The 18,582-nt window shown below is 37.4% G+C and overlaps 1 protein-coding gene across 10 annotated transcripts; it reads right to left on the bottom strand.

Annotated features, from left to right (window-relative positions):
- Window positions 1-11,459: 11,459 nt before the first annotated feature.
- Window positions 11,460-17,288, bottom strand: Not3 (CCR4-associated factor Not3). 10 transcript variants are annotated; one of them, XM_043213732.2, is made up of 12 exons: window positions 16,905-17,191; window positions 16,707-16,845; window positions 16,372-16,522; window positions 16,147-16,244; window positions 15,913-16,062; window positions 15,060-15,851; window positions 14,924-14,996; window positions 14,547-14,864; window positions 14,323-14,487; window positions 11,981-12,600; window positions 11,709-11,918; window positions 11,460-11,649 (listed from the first exon to the last, which is right to left on the bottom strand). In XM_043213732.2, the coding sequence occupies exons 3-12, from the start codon at window positions 16,394-16,396 to the stop codon at window positions 11,551-11,553; spliced, it is 2,550 nt and encodes an 849-aa protein (XP_043069667.1). In that variant the 5' UTR covers window positions 16,397-16,522; window positions 16,707-16,845; window positions 16,905-17,191; the 3' UTR covers window positions 11,460-11,550. The 10 variants fall into 10 exon arrangements, with proteins under 10 accessions (XP_043069667.1, XP_043069668.1, XP_043069673.1 ...); XM_043213733.2 differs by lacking the exons at window positions 16,707-16,845; window positions 16,905-17,191 and adding an exon at window positions 17,222-17,288; XM_043213738.2 differs by lacking the exons at window positions 16,707-16,845; window positions 16,905-17,191 and adding an exon at window positions 17,242-17,259.
- Window positions 17,289-18,582: the final 1,294 nt, after the last annotated feature.

Here is an 18,582-nt window from a genome sequence, read left to right as displayed (position 1 = left end):
CTTTGCACGCAGTATATAAGTCGGAACGGCCGGGATCGGCCGACTATACTAACTTTGGTGTTTTTAGTGTTAAAGAGTTCAAATTTGACATGAGAGCTATTTTTGGCAAAATAATACGACATTCGGCTCCGCCCGAAGTTAGCTTTCCTTTCTTGTTTAGCTCTCTCATTTACTCTTATTTGACAGTCCAAACTTAAAAATCAAAAATCAAAAATCAAAATCAAAATCACTGAAAAAAATTGTCTCAGAAATTGGGTTGGAAAAAGTTTTCTCCATAGATAATATAGATAGGGAAGCGTAGTTTTTCATTTGTTTAGGAAATCTTGCTTTTTTTTTTTTTTTTTTTTAACGTTGCTTTTATTTCTTGAATCTTCTCTTTGCGAGACTAACAAGAGGTGTATCAAATCTTATATTTTTAACTTAACTAACAGTCATATTGACTGATACGGAGTTAGACGGCCCTAAAAATCGATTGCTGGGTTGGGAGGTCGTTGCGTCTAAGGCGGGATACGCTAGAAACCCGAGTCAATCCCCGAGCGAGAAAATTTGGGTGCGAAGACAGTTTTTCTTTGTATGACTCTTTTTGCTTCTGGATTTCGTCTTTCACTGCGAGGATGCCCAGATCCCGGTGGATGTTTTTTGCGAACATACCAAGGTGCCCCTGTGATAGTTCTCAGGATTTTTGATTGTGCGCGCTGTATGATGTCTATGTTGCTGCTGCTCGCGTTCCCCCACAGCTGGGAGCCATACGTCCAGATTGGCTTTAGGACTGAATTGTACAGTAGTAGCTTGTAGTCCAGGCACAGTGGCGATCGTGAGTTTATGATCCAGTGGAGGCTGCTGGCTTTCAGTTTTAGATGCATCTTTTTGCATTCGATGTGCTTACGCCAGGTAAGTCGTCTATCAAGGTGAACGCCAAGGTACGTTACGTCGTTAGCTTGAGGGATCTGCATACCGTTTAGTAAAAGCGGAGGGCATGTTTGTCTATTAAGAGTAAACGTTATATGTTTACACTTTTGTTCGTTTATTTTAATGCGCCAGTCGGACAGCCACCTTTCCACTATTGTGAGATGATTAGCCAGTTGGGTTGTTGCCTGCGTTGGGCATCTGGAGCGACTAAGAATAGCGGTATCATCGGCGAACGTTGACGTTGTTAGTTGTGCGCTCGTAGGAATATCCGCAGTATACAAAACATATAGACACGGCCCGAGTGCGCTTCCCTGTGGAACTCCAGCTTCGATGGTGTAGTCGCCCGAAGTAGCTGCGTTGCATCTCACTGAGAATACCCTATTGAAGAGGTATGATTCCAGTAGCGGTGTATGTTGGCAAATACGTTTTAATTTTGTGCATGAGTCCGATGAGCCAAACTCGGTCGAAAGCTTGAGATACGTCGAGGAAAATAGCGCTGCAGTATTCTCGTTGTTCGAAGGCTGAGCGTATTTCGGATGTTAATCTGTTCACTTGTTCGATGGTTCCATGGTTTCTTCGAAAGCCAAATTGGTGTGCCGGGATGATATTGCAAGCTTTCAGATGTGGTATTATGCGAGTTAACAAGCATTTTTCAAACAGTTTAGACAAACAAGATAGAAGGCTTATTGGTCTGTATGATGACGGAATTGTGTGGTCTTTTCCAGGCTTCGGTATCATTATAATAATGGATTTCTTCCACTTTTTTGGGAAATAGCCAAGATTAATGATTCCATTAAATAGTTTGCAGACGACCTCTATAGCGCATTTTGGAAGTTCGATCAGCATCTTTGGGGTCAATAGGTCACCACCGGGAGCCTTTTTTGGTTTTAGCCCTCTTATGACTTTTTCGATTTCGTTCGGCCGGAATGAAGGTGCGGCTGGCTGAGGGGAGGACTCTGGCTGAATTTCTGGCAGGAGGAATGAATTTGAGGCTGGGTTTGGCTGGAAAACACTTTGGAGATGTGTGGCGAATGTTTCAGCTCGGTCTTCGTCGCTGCGTGCCCAGCATCCCGAAGAGTTTCTTATTGGGGTGGTCGTTTCAATTGGGGCGCTAAGATTTGGGTGGGCCCTCCACAGGAGGTACTTTGTGCTTGTTGGCGAGAGATTCTGGATGTACCTCAGCTGTGCATTTTCTTCCTGTTGGTGAAGAGCCTGGTCGAGTGATCGGGTTGCATCCTTAAGGCGTTGTTTTGAAGCTGGTGATCTGCTGTTTTGCCAATCACGACGCGTGCGCCTCTTTTCTCGCACGATCTGTTCGATTTGCTGATTAGATTTGAAGTGTTTGTTTCGGTCTACATCTTTCCTATGAGGAGTAGAGATTTTAGCTGCCGCAACGAGTACTTCTTCCAGGGCGCTCGTAGTGTAGTCGATGTCCGATTCCATGTTAAAATCCGGGGCGAGTTCTATGTGGGCACTCACGTACTTTTTGTATTTTAGCCAGTTTGTTTTTGTCGTCGTCAGACTGAAGGGGTGTTCGGTTATTTCTGGGCTTTGAAGAAGCGTTAGAAGCACAGGCGAGTGGTCTGATGATAAGTCCGAGACTGCTTTGGCACTTATTAGATTGCGAGGTATGTTTTTTGTCACTGCAAAATCAATAAGGTCTGGGAGCTTTCGTGAGTCTGTTGGCCAGTATGTGGGACTTCCAGGGGAAACGTAGTCCAGTTTATTTTTCACATTTATAATTGCATTGTACAATTGTCTTCCTTTGGGAGTCACTAGACGTGATCCCCAGTGCGTATGTTTGGCGTTGTAGTCTCCTGCGGCTATAAATCGATCCCCAAGTGAATTGTAGAAGTCCATAAATTGTCCTTCCGAGATTGAGAAGCGAGGAGGGCAGTAAACGGCAGCAATTGAAAGGATTCCGTTGCTTGACTGAATTTGTATCGATGTGGCCTGCAAGAAGTTTGTTGCAAACCTTTTGTGAAAATGGTGTTTAATTCGTTCTCTGATTAGAACTCCAGTTCCGCCGTGGGCTTTCCCATCTGGATGATCTGTGCGGTAGATTGTGTAGCCTCTTATATGAAAGTTGTATTTGCTTGTAAGATGCGTTTCCACCAGTAGCATAACGTCAATATGGTTTTCGGTCAAGAATTGTGACAATTCTAGTTTATGCCGTGAGACACCATTGGCGTTCCACATTGATATTCGTAGCGCCTGCATAGATTATTTGGACTGTTGTGCTACGAGCAGCTGTATCACCATGTTCTGGTTTTGAACAAGCGTTTGCATGGTCGTTTTCATGAATGACATAAGCTCCATCATACTTTGTTGGAGGGTAAGCATCATAGTTTCCGTTTTGCTGTGTGGCTGTTCTGGGGCCTGTTGAGCGCTTTGAGAGTTAGGCTGAATTGGAATTTCCCTTTCAGATCGTAGAGCATCGGCATAGGAGAAGCCGTTGGTGGTGTTTAGTGGACCGAATGAGGATCTCGCAGCTTTGGCGAAGAAGACGTCTGGCGTGGTTTTTGACGAAACGTACGCATTCTGTGGATTTTGGTTGCGCGTTGCGGTCGCTTGACGCATGCGACTCTTTAACTCCTTATACACAATACATCCTCTATAGTTTGCCGTATGGCTGCCTCCGCAGTTTCCACATTTCTTCACGGTACTGTCCTTGTTTGTAGTGCAGCAAGCGGACTTGTGGGCGTCCCCGCAGACTACACAGACAGCCCGAAGTGTGCAGTAAGACCTTGTGTGTCCATACTCTTGACAATTAGTGCATTGCACTGGACCGTTACGTTTATGTGGCTCTTCAACAGTGATTTTCCGATGCAAAAGATATTGCAGGTTGTAGATTGGGTGGACTTCGTTCTTCTTCAGCGACCTGCTTTCAGGCTCGAGCTCGACCTTGAAGAGGGGTTGTGGCTTTTTATCTTTATTTAGAATGTTAATAACATTCTTGGCGGCGAAGCCCTTTTCTTTAAGGGCGGTTTTTATTTCCTCGGCGGTAACATCGGGTTCTATTCCCTTTACTACCACTTGTAGGCCCTTACTGCTTTTCAGCTGGTACGTGTAATAGTTTTTCTGTACAGTGTCCAGATATTTTGACACTATTCGGAAGTGCTCTTCAGTCTTGGTTTGCACCTTTGTTTCATGGATGTTCCCTTTGATAAGCGGAACAACATGAAAGTTTTCACCGTTCCCGATCAACGACGCAATTTTGTTGACCAGGGCACTCGAGCTTTTTTCCCTAATATAGATTGGAGGGGGCTTGGGTTTTTTTGCGGTGTCTTGGGCTGGTTGGTTTTCCTCAGCCTCCGCCAGTAGGGCAAATCTGTTAGTAGTGGATCTGTCTGGTTCATTATCGTTATTCAGGACACGGTTAATTTTTGTTTTGTTGCCTGCCGGATTACTCTGTGGGCTAAGCTTGCGCTTAATTTGGATGTAGCGATCCATTCCAGTCTGTGTGGCCGTTGCCGCTTTGGCACTTTCCGAGGTTGTTGTTTTTGTACTCGCTGTAGTCGTTGACGTCGTGGTACTTTGAGTTGCAGGGGTTTTCGCTGTTGTTGCAGAAGTTGTAGCGCTGCTTGTTGTTGGTGCGAAATTTGTTTCCGATATTGGAGGGGGGGTTTTACACTGCGAACTCCATGACGCGGGAGTCGGAGTGAGCAGAGCGGGTGAGCAAGACCGTGCCCTTTGGGTTTCAGCGGTCAGTAAAGCCGGGTTGCTTTTAAGCGCCGATTTTTCCACTTCGGTATCGCGGGTTGAAAAGTAAGAGTAGAAGCCGTTTCTTTGGTTCACTGAATTTCTACACTCGTTCTTTTGGTCGTTGCTCAATAAGCACATTGCGTGGTACGTATTTTTTTTTTTTCAACAATGCACTAGTTTTGGTTTAGCACATTACAACTGTTACAAAAAAAAAGCTTGTCTGTCGCTTTTAATAAATTGTATTTCAGTGTCTTTTCGCTTATATTGGCGAAAATATAAGCAAAGTGAAGTTTTCCCGGAGCTCGGACAAAGCACGTCCGCTCAGTTCGGTAGTTCGATTACGATTCGGAAATCTTGCTAGCAAAGCTTTCTTTAAACTAAAATACACTGTTTTAGTGCCCATTCCAACTTTTGAATTAACAAAAAATGAAATAAAAAACTACGATTTTTTCGCTCAGTGAATGCTCTGCTCTCATTGTTTTTCTCTGCTACGCATACACTCAAATTTTAAACGTGTATGCGTTTTGCCCCCACTGATCTAAATTCAAAAATGCGCTCAGGTTCACTTTACAAAAATTGAGAAAATTGTCGTGCCCTCAACAGTGGTAGAAGAGGATTATGAGCCAGTATATTCAAAGCTGTACCCATTTCCAATGGGTGCAGAAGATTTTGTTAATCAGGAGATCAAAGACCTACAAAAAAATGTCATTATTTCACCATCTCGGTCTCCCTACAATAACTGACGCTTCGGGATCGCCTAATAAACGCTAATGTGTCGATTTTAGAAAATTAAATTTGAAAACTATTGCCGAGAGATAACCAATACCGAGTATAAAAATGCTACTGTCGAATCTGGAAAGGGCCAAATTTTTCACTACCCTCGACCTTGAGTCCGGATATTACCAGATACAACTCGCGGAATTGGACAGGGAGAAAACTTATTTTTCGGTCAACGGATGCATGTACGAGTCATGCCGATTACATTTCGGGCTAGAGAATCCCTAAGCATTTTTCAAAGGGTAATAGACGATTTTCTAGGGGAGAAATATCCTTGTTTCAGAGGACGCTATATTTTATTGCCCTTACGCGACCATCTGATTTGACAACTGATACTTCATCATTTGGCATAGGTGCAGTCTTGTCTCAGGGAAATAGGCCTATAACGATGATATCCAGAACATATTTACGGACCACCAGCCCCTTATATTTGCGGTCTCTGATAAGAATCTAAATTCAAAACTCAAGCGTTGGAAGGCCCGCATTGAAGAAAGTGGTGCAAATATTATGTATAAGCCAAGGAAAGAAAACTGTGTGGCGAACGCTTGGCCGCGACAAGGTATTTACGCTTTTTATATTTGATATTGTAAATCATGGGTGGCGGACGATATCAAACCGGACGAGGAAAAAGAAATACTAGTTGTGGAGCATAACAGGGCTCACAGAGCTACTCAGGAGAATATTAAAGAAGAGCTGCTTGACTATTATTTTCCAAAAAAGCTCCAGAATTTGTCAGAAGGCAAAATATAATAGGCACCCATTAAAACAGCAACCCATTATCCATGTTGCACATGGATGATTTCTCAACAGGGAGAAAGTACTTTCTCACTGGTGTCGATAAATTCAGCAAGTTTGCGGTGGTCCGGCCAATAGCATCGCGTGGTGAATCATTTCCCTAATGTTAGATCGATTAATTGCGATAATGAGGAATCGTTTTACTCCGAAACTATACGATCCATACTGAAAAATCAGAACGACATCGATATAGCAATGCCCCACCTTAACGCAGTACGCCAACTGGACAGGTGGAAAGATTTCACAGTACTCTTATAGAAATTGTCAGGTAAAGTTGGAGAAAAAAATAGACTCTCTCTTACTTCTGAAAGAGAGTTTCACAAAGGTTAACTTAAACTGCCGCTTAATGAGAAGTTCCGCTGAGATGGAAGTTCTAGTAGTAAAAAATAGTTCTACTAGTAAAAAATAATTGAATTTTGTAGAATTAATCAGAAATTAATCAGTTCTGAGCGACAGCCAAAGAACAAAGGCACTACGAGAGTAGCATAGCTTTTCAAACATAGTGGTTTCATTACTGATTTACTGAGCAAAGCTTGCAAATAACAGTTAAGACCCTTTGAACAATTTGTCAGAAATCAACCATGGTTTTCGTATTCAAATTATGTTTTCCTATTGTTTTTTTAGCTTTTGTATATTTTCTAACGAGCTGAAGCTGAATTCCCCTTACTTGAATGGGATTGCACCGGTTGTGTTAGATAGCTGTACCACCCACCCAGGTTTCCATCTACAGCAGTGGTCGGCAAGGCCCTATTCCAGGAGCACAGAAAATTTCTCTGCCCGAGCTCTGCCGCTTACACAGTATAAAACTAAAGATTATAAATTACATAGATGGGACATCTGATACAAAGAAAAATTTTCTATGGCGGGTTCCACATCGCGAAAAGTTAAGTTTAAGAAATTTTTTCGCGCGACAACGAATAAGGGATAGCCGAGTGGTAGAGGGCTTAACTGGTGTGCAGAGTGAAACGAGTTCAAATCTGGCTCGAGACACCCACTTTTTTTTATTTTAAATCTATTAATATTCTATTTTTATTCTTTTAATGTGTTTTCCAAAATTAATAATCCAATCAAGAAAAATACAAAATTTAAAAATCACCTTAACATCCCTTCAGTTTGTAGTGGAACCCTTTTTTTTTTTTTAAATATTTAGAACGTAACATCTTTGGAACGATGACAGTTTAAAATGTTCACATTAAAACAGTGTGCGAGCAATGTGATCAGAAATATTTTCTATTATCTTTACTCTTTAGCCTGTTTTTGCCATTGATTCTTCCTTTTACTTCAATACCAACTTTAATTATCATTAGATCAACTTGAAGGGTAGCCTAGATGGAAAGCGAGCGCTCTATATCCTTGGGGTCCTGGGTTCGATTTGATGTGGTTATTTTTATAATATTCACTTTTATTATTACTTTTTTTATATTTACTTTATTCTTATTATTATTTTAAATTGTATTCGTTGGGTGCCGACCACTGCATTAAAATCATATCAATGTATTGGGTGGCGACCACTGATCTACAGTCTAAACGAAATTCTGCACCTAATTCAAAAACAATAAAGTCCCTATTATGCGTTGAGCTCATTGATAAATAAAATATTTTATATATGTTTTAATATGTTTAAAATAAACCCAAGTAAAAAAAAAAAAAAATTTTTAGTTCGATTTGAACTCAGAGCAGTTAACTTGCTAGTTAGCCTCTCGGCTATTTCCCAAGTTTTTTTTTTAGGACCATAAATTTGAAAGTTTGTTGTTTTTATGTCATAACACTGATTTGACTTTTGAACTGATTCGGTATCTGTAACTAAACCTTTGACATACCCAAAAAGCTCAACCGAAAACCTAATTATATCAAATCAAAAGGTTTTCTCTCAGAGAGGGAGAAAACACACTTTGTTTTTTTCAGGGACCGTCAAAAATGATTATTGTTATGAATTTTATTTTAAAAACTACAAAATAATGATTAATCTCTAAGAAAAAAAAAAAATCAGAAATAATCATTATTCTCTGAATAATCATGATACCATTGTGATACCATTTTAAAGATAGAAGCTTGAAACTTTAACAAAAATTGGTTTTTAAGGAATTGGTTTTAAAATGGTGCCAGCATCATTCATCGGTTGGGTATGTAGGCTGTTGCAGAAAAACAATAACTTAAAAGCATAGCTTGCAAATAACTGTTCATTTTTTTTTCCTTATGTTCAGTTTATGAGACTGAAACAACTGCTCTCTCAGAGCAGGAGCCTTGTTTTCTTTTGACTTTGGTTTTCGGTTGAGTGTTTTACGTTGAGAGATTTACAAAATGCTCGCCTACTGAACATCGCTCACTGAGAAATATGATTGAGATTCGCACATTGACCGAAAAAGTCAATTCAAAAAGTCTTTTCAACATTTTGAATTCTTTTCGATGCACAGTGGTACATCTTGTGCATCAATGTGCATCTTTTTGAATGAGTGATTTTTAATAAATTTTTTTTTGTGCCCAAAAACTAGTAAAGCGTTAAGGTTTTGGGTATTTATTGAACTCTGTCGTTCGCTTAGAATAAATTGTAATGCTGAAAATGCTCTCTCAACAGATACTTGAGTATCCGGGATGGCTATAAATGTAGTATGTGTACTACATTTGTATAAAAATGTAGTATGTATTTCACATTTTTTGAAAGTTCTAATTTTATTTATTTCCCTTCCCATTTTCGTTGTAATTATTTTCTCTGAATATCCAAATGTCACTAAGGCAAATAACACAAAACCCACTAACAATCACATACAAGTCAAACGGTCCTGGAAAGAACAGAGCAAATGTGAACAGAAAATACTGCTCGTCATTTGAGCGAGAGCGAAATTTGTATACGAACAAGCACAGTGGTCCGGCTTGTATGGGGAGAGCGGCCAAAAGTACTTCTAGTTGAGGTAGGGGCTGGAAACTTGGCACAAAATATTTATATTTTTATTCTAAAATAATATGTTAAAATCAGCCAGATCGGGCAACTATATCATATAGCTGTCATATAACTGATTGATCGAAAATGCTATAACTTTGGTGTTTTTACAGTTAGAAAGTTCAATTTTTGTACGAGTGCTATATTTGACAAAATAATACGACCCATGATACAATTATATAATAATTATATATAATTGTATCATGATACGACCTACCAAATTTCACAAGGATCAGCCGACTATATCCTATAGCTGCCATATAAATGTTTGATCGGAAATGACCCAACTTTTGTGCTTTTTAAGATAGATAGTTGAAACTTCGTACAGATTCTATTTTTGGTCAGTTGATCCAACCTACCAAATTCATAAGGATCGGCCGACTGGTTTTGGTAGAAATACCAACTTCAGTGTTCTTGAAGATAGAAGTTTGGGACTTTTTTTTAGATTTTGTATTGTAATAGATTGGTTATATTATGATATTTTCATAAGGATCGGCGAACTATATCTGATTCTTGCGATATATATCCAGTTTTTTCAATTTGAGGTTAGGTTACCTTTTTGTAATTTGTAAGCCGCACGGCACCTTACGGCACTTGAACTAAACTTTCTTATATTGTTAAAATGCTTAAGAATATTATACTTATACTTTTTTAATATTATGCTTAAGAAAGTTAATACCTTTCTTTAAAATATTAATAACTTCCGTGGCACAAACACTTGTTTTAAAAATGTTTAATAAGCTTTTTGCGGAGAGCTTCACTTGCATGTTGCTTACGCTGCAATGAATATCTATCTGCTATCACTTTCGATGCTATTCTTGAAGCGGACAGACAGATTAAAACAAAAAGATGAATAAATTCAAATAGCTAGACCAATTATAAATAAGAATTGGTACATTTAAAGTCAAAATTTGGACTTTGGTTTTTTTATTTTTGGCCTACGGGCTGGACCACTGTGCAAAGCAAGCGGAAAAAGGCCCAGTGGGCAAAATTTTTTCAGGGTCCAAATTTTTTTCAAAATCTCTCGCACCAAGAGAAAAAGGGAAAAGATCGTTCAGCTTAGAATTCTGGACAAAACATACAAAGAAGGTTTAAAATGTTATCCCAAATGGTTTTCAATGTCATAAAATATTAATCGAAGCAGCAGGCACTACTTGGCGTAAGGCATATCAAAGGCATTTGGAAGTTATATAACAACCACTTGAAATGGCGCTGGATCGTTGGGGTTTAACGTTGGCAGAACTTGGCAGACTCTATACCACCTAGGTGTGAGGATCTTAAAGTCAATACAGACTTATACAACGTAACATTAGGTCATAAAAAAATCAGTAATTAAGTTATTTATAAGCTAATTTAAATAAACCGCCAAAATCTGGTAAATTGAAGAAAAAATATGAAAAAAAGAAAAAAGCAGAGTAAATCGAATTTACTCAATTTACTTTAGGCGTTTTGCAATCTGTATATTCTATTTTACTAAAACAATGATACAAAAATTTGATAAAGGCTCAAAAATTTATCAAAACAAGACTTATATTTTTCGATGCTGTTTCACTGCTATTTCTATGAACGCAGCTGTATGTAGATATCTATATCACTATATTATAGACTTTTAGAAAAAAATTATTCTTCTATTTAAGTTTCTAACTTTAATTAGAATCATAATATTTTATGGAATATAAAATATTATACAACGTGTAAAAGAATTGGTTTTCTATTTAATTCAAAAAGGCGTTTTTAAACTATTTACTCAATTTAAGTTTATTGTTATCTTACAATTAAAAATGTTTTATTTATGCAATATTTTGTGGTTTTTTGCTTTTTAACACATTTTACTGAACGTAATCAATGATCTTAGTAACCGTAATTACAATATTATATTTAATAAGATCAGCTGAATTTTTTAAATTTTTTATTAGCTCCTTATTCTAAACGCATAAAAATCTTATAAGTGTAAGCTACACTTGACTGCGACTTTTATACAATATGAAATTTGGGATTTGGGACTTATGAAACTTATTGTTTCTTTTAATGCATAGGACATAACTCAATATAAATGGAGTTAAAAGTGAAATTCTTCATTAAAATTTTTCGCGCAAAGCAAAAATCTATCGAAAATGTTTAAACATTTATATGTAAGCATATGTTTTTACATGCATTAAAAAAATCGTACTTCATTATTCTTTTAACTTATGCTTACATATTTTTTTTCGGATCGCCTAATTTGCGTTTTCTTATATTTGGCCTTACTTGAAAGTAGACCAACAGTATAAAATTTTGCTGTGCTTTTCTTGATGGATTTGAGGTTGGAGAGATATTTTTTTTATGATTGCTTGCGTGTGATTTTGTATGAAAATTGTAGAATTATTTTATTTTTCAATGGATTGGGTTTTTTATACACAGACGAAGCAACACACATCGCAACATATTCAATTCAGCTCTTTGTCTTCTAAGTACTTGTATTCAAAAGTGAATCCTTCCTTTTTGCGCTGACTCCACTTTTCGTAGTCAAAGTAGATGTACGTACCCTATAAGTAAAAAAATTTTTATTCACGACATATTGTTAGGCTAAAATTGTTAGGTTCACCTGTTCGTAATCATCATTAATAATTTTTGGTTCCTCGTGTCGTTGAAACCACATCATATACTTTGTGTGGAAGCGCCAGCTCTGCTTCTTTAAAGCCTTGGCCGCCAGATACTGGGCCTTGGAGCCCTCCATGTAGTAAAAGACAAAAAATAGAGTCTCCGTTGAGAGCCGTTGATAAAATTCAACGGTATCGTATATGGGCAGCTGTGCCTTTGTAAAAAAATTCAAGATACAGTAAACTGTATTCAACATAACCCTTACAAAAAACTCACCTGTGGGTAATGTGCTGGCGTCGGTACTGGCGCACGATGAAAGTACGTTTGTAACTTCTCCGTATCCATGGGGTGTGGCAGATGAAAATAAGCTGCCTCCATCATTTGAAATTGTACTTGATGTTCCTTCTGAAGAGGCGTTGGACCCAATGGGGTGACCCCCAACAAAGTAGGAATGTGTGCCTCGGTCGTGGCCAACTGCTGCTGGTGTGTATGCGGCTTCGTATTGATGCTTGTTGGCTGACCAGTAGCGTTCGTCACATTTATAAGTCCACTTTCGGTAGTGGGACCATTGCTGGCTGCTGCACCGTGAGTCACAGCTACTACCGAGCCTATCAGAGTCCCTGATGCAGACACGTCCTGCAACTGTGGTGGCACTTGGTGTTGCTGTAGCTGATTGGCAGTATTTTCCGTGTTAAAATGCTGTTGCAAGAGAGATTGTTGCGAAGACGGCTGCTGTGATTGAGACTGTCTTGGATCCATGTTGTTAGTTTGTTGTTGAATTAAGGAAGTCGTATCGATCGCTGTTCGATTAATAGCTTCCTGTGCCATGCTTTTAAGCGATATAGCATCGACAATACTATTATTGTTGTCACTATTACTGTCTGAGACTGGTAGACCTAATAAAAACAAAAAAGTGATTTTAAAAAATGTCTTTATTGTCATATAGTACTCGTGGGGTATGTTAATTTTGCCCAAATATTTTTAATGCATAATCTTCGACCAGTATTTCCATATTGGCGAATTTCCGCGAAAGAAAGAAGAAACATAAAACAATGCAGTAGAAGTTTTGCTTCGCAGAAGTTTGTTGAAAAAGTAAAGAAAAAAAATTGAATTAAATCTTTAAAGTTTGCGAAACAATAAAAACAAAAAATATGAATGGAAATAATACAAAATAATTATGTCGGTTTGTTTCTAAACATTTTACTTGTTTAGGTCGAAAGGCTACCTCTGAAATGCCTCCAAGCAGTTTAATTTTGCACAATTTGCAGATTGGACAACTACTATATTTTTCACATGTGAAAAATGTTATAATGCCGAACGCGATAACCGGTCGCATTTTGTTTGTATTATTACACAACGTGATTTTTTATAGAGTTTAATTAATTTTGGGAACCTATTACATATTTTTTTTAATTGTGCTTTATAATTTTTATATTTGTATAAATATAATACATATTATTTGTATAATTTTGAGTCAAAAGTGTGCAACGCAGTTAAGAAGACACCTCCGTATAAAGCAGAGGTCGGCACGGCCCTATCCCGAGGGCATAGGAAATTTCTCTGCCCGAGCTCTGCCACACACACAGTGTAAATGTGTGAAACGTCATGCTCACAGCCTACTTTCTGCTATTCGGAACTAACACTAATGCGCTAAAATCATATCAATGTATTGGGGTGCCGACCACTGGTATAAAGTATGTATATTCATTCTTGATTCAGGATCACCTCCTGAGTCAGTATGAGCATATCCGTGTGTCTGGTACCGTTTCTTTAAATTTTTGTTACATTATTTAAATCTAAATTAATATTTACTGTTTTAACTTTGCGCACTGTTTCGAAAATTAAAATCACAAAATAATCATTATTCTATGATCAAAAAATAAAAATCACAAAATATTCATTATTCTATGATCGAAAAATAAAAATCATGAATAATCATTATTTTTGATTTTTTTTTTTTTTCAGTAACAGAAACTCTCAATAGTTTAGCTTAAAAGTCTGGCTCTGAATCCGCAAATTTGTTGGCTAAAAAATAACCCTGTATATTGCATCACTAAAAGAGCTCGAGGTAATAACGCTAATTTCAGAATTGAAAACCCGTTAGCATAGGTATTATGAGTGGGATTACTATGAATGGAATAACTTAAACATTGATAAATAAAAAAATATTTTTATTAAATTATTTAAAGAGTATGAGGGGGTATACTGGTCTAGAGTATTTTCTTTTTTATATATTTTGTATATTTTATTCAAAAAAAATTTTATTTTTAAATAAAATATCCTTGATAAGGAGGAGAGTCTAAATATTTGGCCATATTTACGAATACAACCTTTCAGTATTGCGATTTGGTTAATTCAGTAAAATTATTCAGTAAAACGTCAGGAAAATATATAAATCTTAAAACATCTTAAGTCAAATGTTAAACAAATGTCTTGTAAAAATATTTTCAAATAGTTTAAGACTTTTGAGACTTTTAAGACTAATTGAAATTAATATTTTTTTTATTTTAGACCAGAATACCACCTAAAAAGTAAGTCAAGAATGTTTTAAATATTGTAACAGAAAACCTGAAATATATTTTGCATATTTTGCCTAGGAAGAGGTATTTCATTTTTACCGTTTTGTATGAGAGAGGAATTTGTTTGAAGATTGGATAACTGTGACGCCTGTGGCTGCTGCTGGTGTTGCAGAGTCTGGGGTCCGGCTCCAACGATGGCAGCCACCGTAGGAACTAAAGTTTGTGGCTGCGGTTGTTGCAATGCAGGAGAATTTTCCAATAGTGCTAGAAAGAGACCTCCCCGATAAGTAAGGACATCGAACAAGATAGCGCTACCCGCCTACATGTATTGTTTTTTGCTACCGCAGCAAAAGCAATGGTTGGCGCTGCTGGGATCACAGTCGAGCCTTGTACACTACTGTTGGTTAAACAAGATGTCGCGGCATTAGAGGAAGTTGTGGAGCTGGTAATGGGCAAGCCAGGCGCAGGAGCGTGAGGTTGAACTGTAGAACTAGCTGTTGTTGGAGGTCCATTTCCAGTGGTGGAACTAGAGATTCCAGCTGCACTTGCGCTGATATTGCTTTGCGCGACAATAGCAGCTGCAGTTGTAGGCTGGGAGTTATTTTTACTGGGTGTTGAGCTAACAATTTTATTAACTTGATCTATAAGAGTTTATATTTAAGTACGATACTAGTATAAAATACTAATATATTTATCATACACTCACTATCAATACCCGTTGGCACCTTAGCAGCTGCTCGCACAGGGATTGGCTTTATTGGTTGAAGTTGCTGCTTAAGGAAAAGTTTGTATTTATAATGGATTCAATTGATAATATAAGCCCATTTTATACATACTTTTAATTTACTGTTCGTATTGGATTCGGTGTTTTTACTACGCTTATCACCACCACCAATAGCAACCATACTGGTCGCAGCATCTGTAGCAGATGATGAAGCAGCGCTGGTATCACTTGCATAACCCAAATTATTGCCGTTAGATGGTCCTGCTTGCTGCGGTTGAAACAGAATTGTGTTGACGGAACTGCTGCCTCCACTACTTGGGGCTACAGGCATTGAGGAAGGCAATACCTGCTGAACTGTGACTGGTGACTGCGAGGGACTTCCGCCAGAGGTGACACTGCTCGGCGAACCGCTCGTCTCATTGCTGTTGTTACTATCAGTTGTGGCCGTGCCACTCAGCTCTACCTCGTCAAGTCCAATAATGTCGTCGTAGATGAACTCATTCTCTTCGAAGTCTGGTTCTTGCGACGAGTCAATATAATATTCCACATCGTCTTTAATCTTATTCACCTGCTCCGCCTCAACTCCATCGTTATCAAGCAACCTAAGCAAGGTCTCTAACTTAGATATATGAAATTTATGTCGGTCCAGCTTTCCTCGTAAATCATCCATCCGTTCTTGTTTATCTCGATCTAAGCGCTTCTTTTTCCCTGCCAATAGCGATTCGATTTCGCTCTCATACTGGTCAATCTGTATTTGAAGTGAACTAATAGAGCTGGTTAACCAATTTCGCGCATCATCCTTAATTCGTTGGGCGGGGTCCATTTTTTGCGCCGCACCCAAACCTTCCTTCGAATAGGCCTTTGTTTTTGTTTCGCGCTCAACCACCTTAAAGCGCTCCATTTGCTAAAGAACATAAAACAAATTTTATTTTTTTTTTCATTTGAATATATTCTTTTATACTCACAGTTTCAATAAGCCTTCGATTCTCGAGCAATGCGCTTTTATCCTTAATTTCAGCCGATGCAATCCAGGATTTAATTTGGTCGCGCAATCGCTGGAGTTTTTTGATTTCCTTTTTAAGATCTGCTTCATATTTCTCCTGCAGGTGTTTTTGCTAAATGAATTGATGTAAAAATAAATATATAAGCCAAATCTTCAAGTGACTGTATTTAAATTACAAAACAATCATTGCTCTCACCTTCTGGTTGGTGTTTGTGGCATTGTGAACTTTTTTCCAAATATCTTCAAAAGTTTCAACGCCTTCGGCTACTTTTTTTAAACATCGATCGATTTCACCTAACCAAGAGAAGAATTTTACTGATTTTACAAAAATTGTATTTGCATCTTCGATAAATTTATTAGTTTCTACATTTAAAACAAATTTAGAAACTTGCAAAGCTCTTTTTTTGTTTAAATAGAGTACCTTGAAGTTTTCTTGTCGCAGCCATGGCTATGTGTTCTCTTGTACCTCCTGGTGTCGCGGAAAGTTAGACATAGTCTGGTGCTAGCCACTGCAGTTAGCAAGTTAGCTAGGAAACCTTTTTGAGCGGCACTTTGTTCGGTTGTGTAGGAGTCTGCAATGGTCGGAGATCATTAATTTGTATGGTTTAGGGATGCACCCACATACATAAATGGATCAGCTTGGCGGCGATTTAATTTAATTATATTACTTAGCCAGCTGGAAACCTATGTACATATGTATACATATGTATTTTTTGTTGAGAAAACTGGACTCAAACCCACTTGGATAGCAATTACCTTTATCTCGCGACAACAGTTCTTGTAATTCCACACAGATTTAATTTTCGTTTCCTGCGGGTATTCGTTTAGTCAAAGTAAGGCTTCAAATTTCATGCGATTCAAGGGTAATAAAGACAAATCGTTGTCTTTGAGATAGCTTTTTTTGAGGAGTCAAATGATTATGTTTTGTTTGCTACCCACTTGTTTTATATATACTTTAAATATACTTAATATATGCTCACGTCGTCGCCTTGTTCTTCTTCTTTTTTTTTATTCCACACAAAGTTTTAATTCGTACAGTACTCTCGTTCTCGTTCCTATTACTCGCTGCATTTACTTGAGTTTTGTCATTCTCTATGAAATCTCTTTGAACACATATTACTTTTTTGTTATTTATTCTTTATTATTCAAATTCCCCAATTTAAAATTGTTCTCTGCTTGTGCATCTACTATTTATTTGGTTTTTGCCATTATCAATCTACTGTAATCTGCTTTCATATCGGTTTCCCATTTTTATTATTTTATACACGTACTCTTGTCGTCTTCTCGTTACCTTGCTGGTTTTACTTGGCAATGCCATTCTCCACGAAATATAACATTTGGGGATGGTGTAACTAAAACGTTTTCGTATTTATTTTTAAGAATTAATTCGATTTAAAAAAAAATTGTCCAACCCGTAAAAGTTTGAATAGAATTGAAATTAAATTATTTAAAAACTCGATTCTGAAAATGGATGTAGATACCTTTAAAAAACCTGCAAGCCCAGTTTTTCGTACCTTCGTTTTCTGAATCACAGTTTACAGTGAATATCACTGTAATCCCTAACAACTAACATTACGATTAAATGAATATTTATCGCGGACTTGTTATTTTTCCGAAGAACAAGTTATTGTTAAATTGGTATATCGTTGTGACATATCTATATAATGTTATTATGTACGACATTTTAAGTTTAAGCCAAAGTTGATTTGTTTATTTTAAGAAAAACCGAAACCGAAAGTTATTCGAAAAATGTTAATTAGATATTTAATATCAGTTAAAAACAGTTATTTATTTATTTATATCAAGACCGCCAAAAAAAAATTTTTAAACCGAGGCAAAAATACCAAATGGTTCTGTTCGCTACCTCGAACAAAAAAATACCAAAAATTTACATGGGGATGCCAACTTACGGATTGAGTTTTATTAAAACTCTAGCTACCACAAATTTTACAGATGTCATTTGAACTCAACATTGTATGTATTTTTTTAAATTTACATATTTTTATTTAAATTTAAATCAATGTGTTATCAAATGTGACAAAATTTACGTTTCCTCAGAAAAATCGGCAGTTGTTTTTTTGCCCAAGCGCAAAAGTATGCGATAAAAATAGGTTGCAGAGAATCCATACTGGAATTAACCTCTTTAAAGGTTAGTTAAGTGGAAGAGATGAGTCCGGGTATAATATAGCAGGAAAACTCGACTAAAGCCGTCTACACTTTTTTTTGTATACATATGTGGATCGTTACTCTTAAAATTTTATTTCTTTAATAATGAACCAAAAACCATTGATGTAAGCAAGGCTTAAGTAAAGCCTAGTACTCTGACGACGAAAATCCGCTGTAACACGTGTGATAGCGAAATCGCTTTTTGTTCGGCTACCGAGCTAGTGTGACCAAAAAAATTAAGGAAAAGAGTAATACTGAACAGCTGTTCTCTTTCTCTCTCTCTCTCTAATATTTCTCTTTCAATTTTCTCTCCATGTTTGGGGTGTCAAAATAAATCAAATGAATTATTTTTACACCCCGAGATCAGCTGTTTTTTTATTTTGACCCGGCAACGCCATTCAATTTGACAGCCATCATTTTCGTCGTTAGAGAACCGGCAAAATCTAGGAGGCACAAATTTCTTCTT

Source organism: Drosophila bipectinata, chromosome 2L (assembly GCF_030179905.1).
Source record: "Drosophila bipectinata strain 14024-0381.07 chromosome 2L, DbipHiC1v2, whole genome shotgun sequence".
NCBI classification, from domain to species: Eukaryota; Metazoa; Arthropoda; class Insecta; order Diptera; family Drosophilidae; genus Drosophila; species Drosophila bipectinata.
This window is presented reverse-complemented; position numbering and strand designations above follow the sequence as displayed.

What these genes read in the sequence shown, in the direction of transcription:
- Not3 (XM_043213733.2), bottom strand. Translation starts at nt 16,396, where the DNA reads ATGGCTGCGACAAGAAAACTTCAAG. An exon ending in ATCGAAGGCTTATTGAAACT is followed by an intron (nt 15,852 to 15,912) that starts GTGAGTATAAAA and finishes TATGTTCTTTAG; the next exon opens with CAAATGGAGCGCTTTAAGGT. An exon ending in TTAATGATGATTACGAACAG is followed by an intron (nt 11,650 to 11,708) that starts GTGAACCTAACA and finishes TTTTACTTATAG; the next exon opens with GGTACGTACATCTACTTTGA.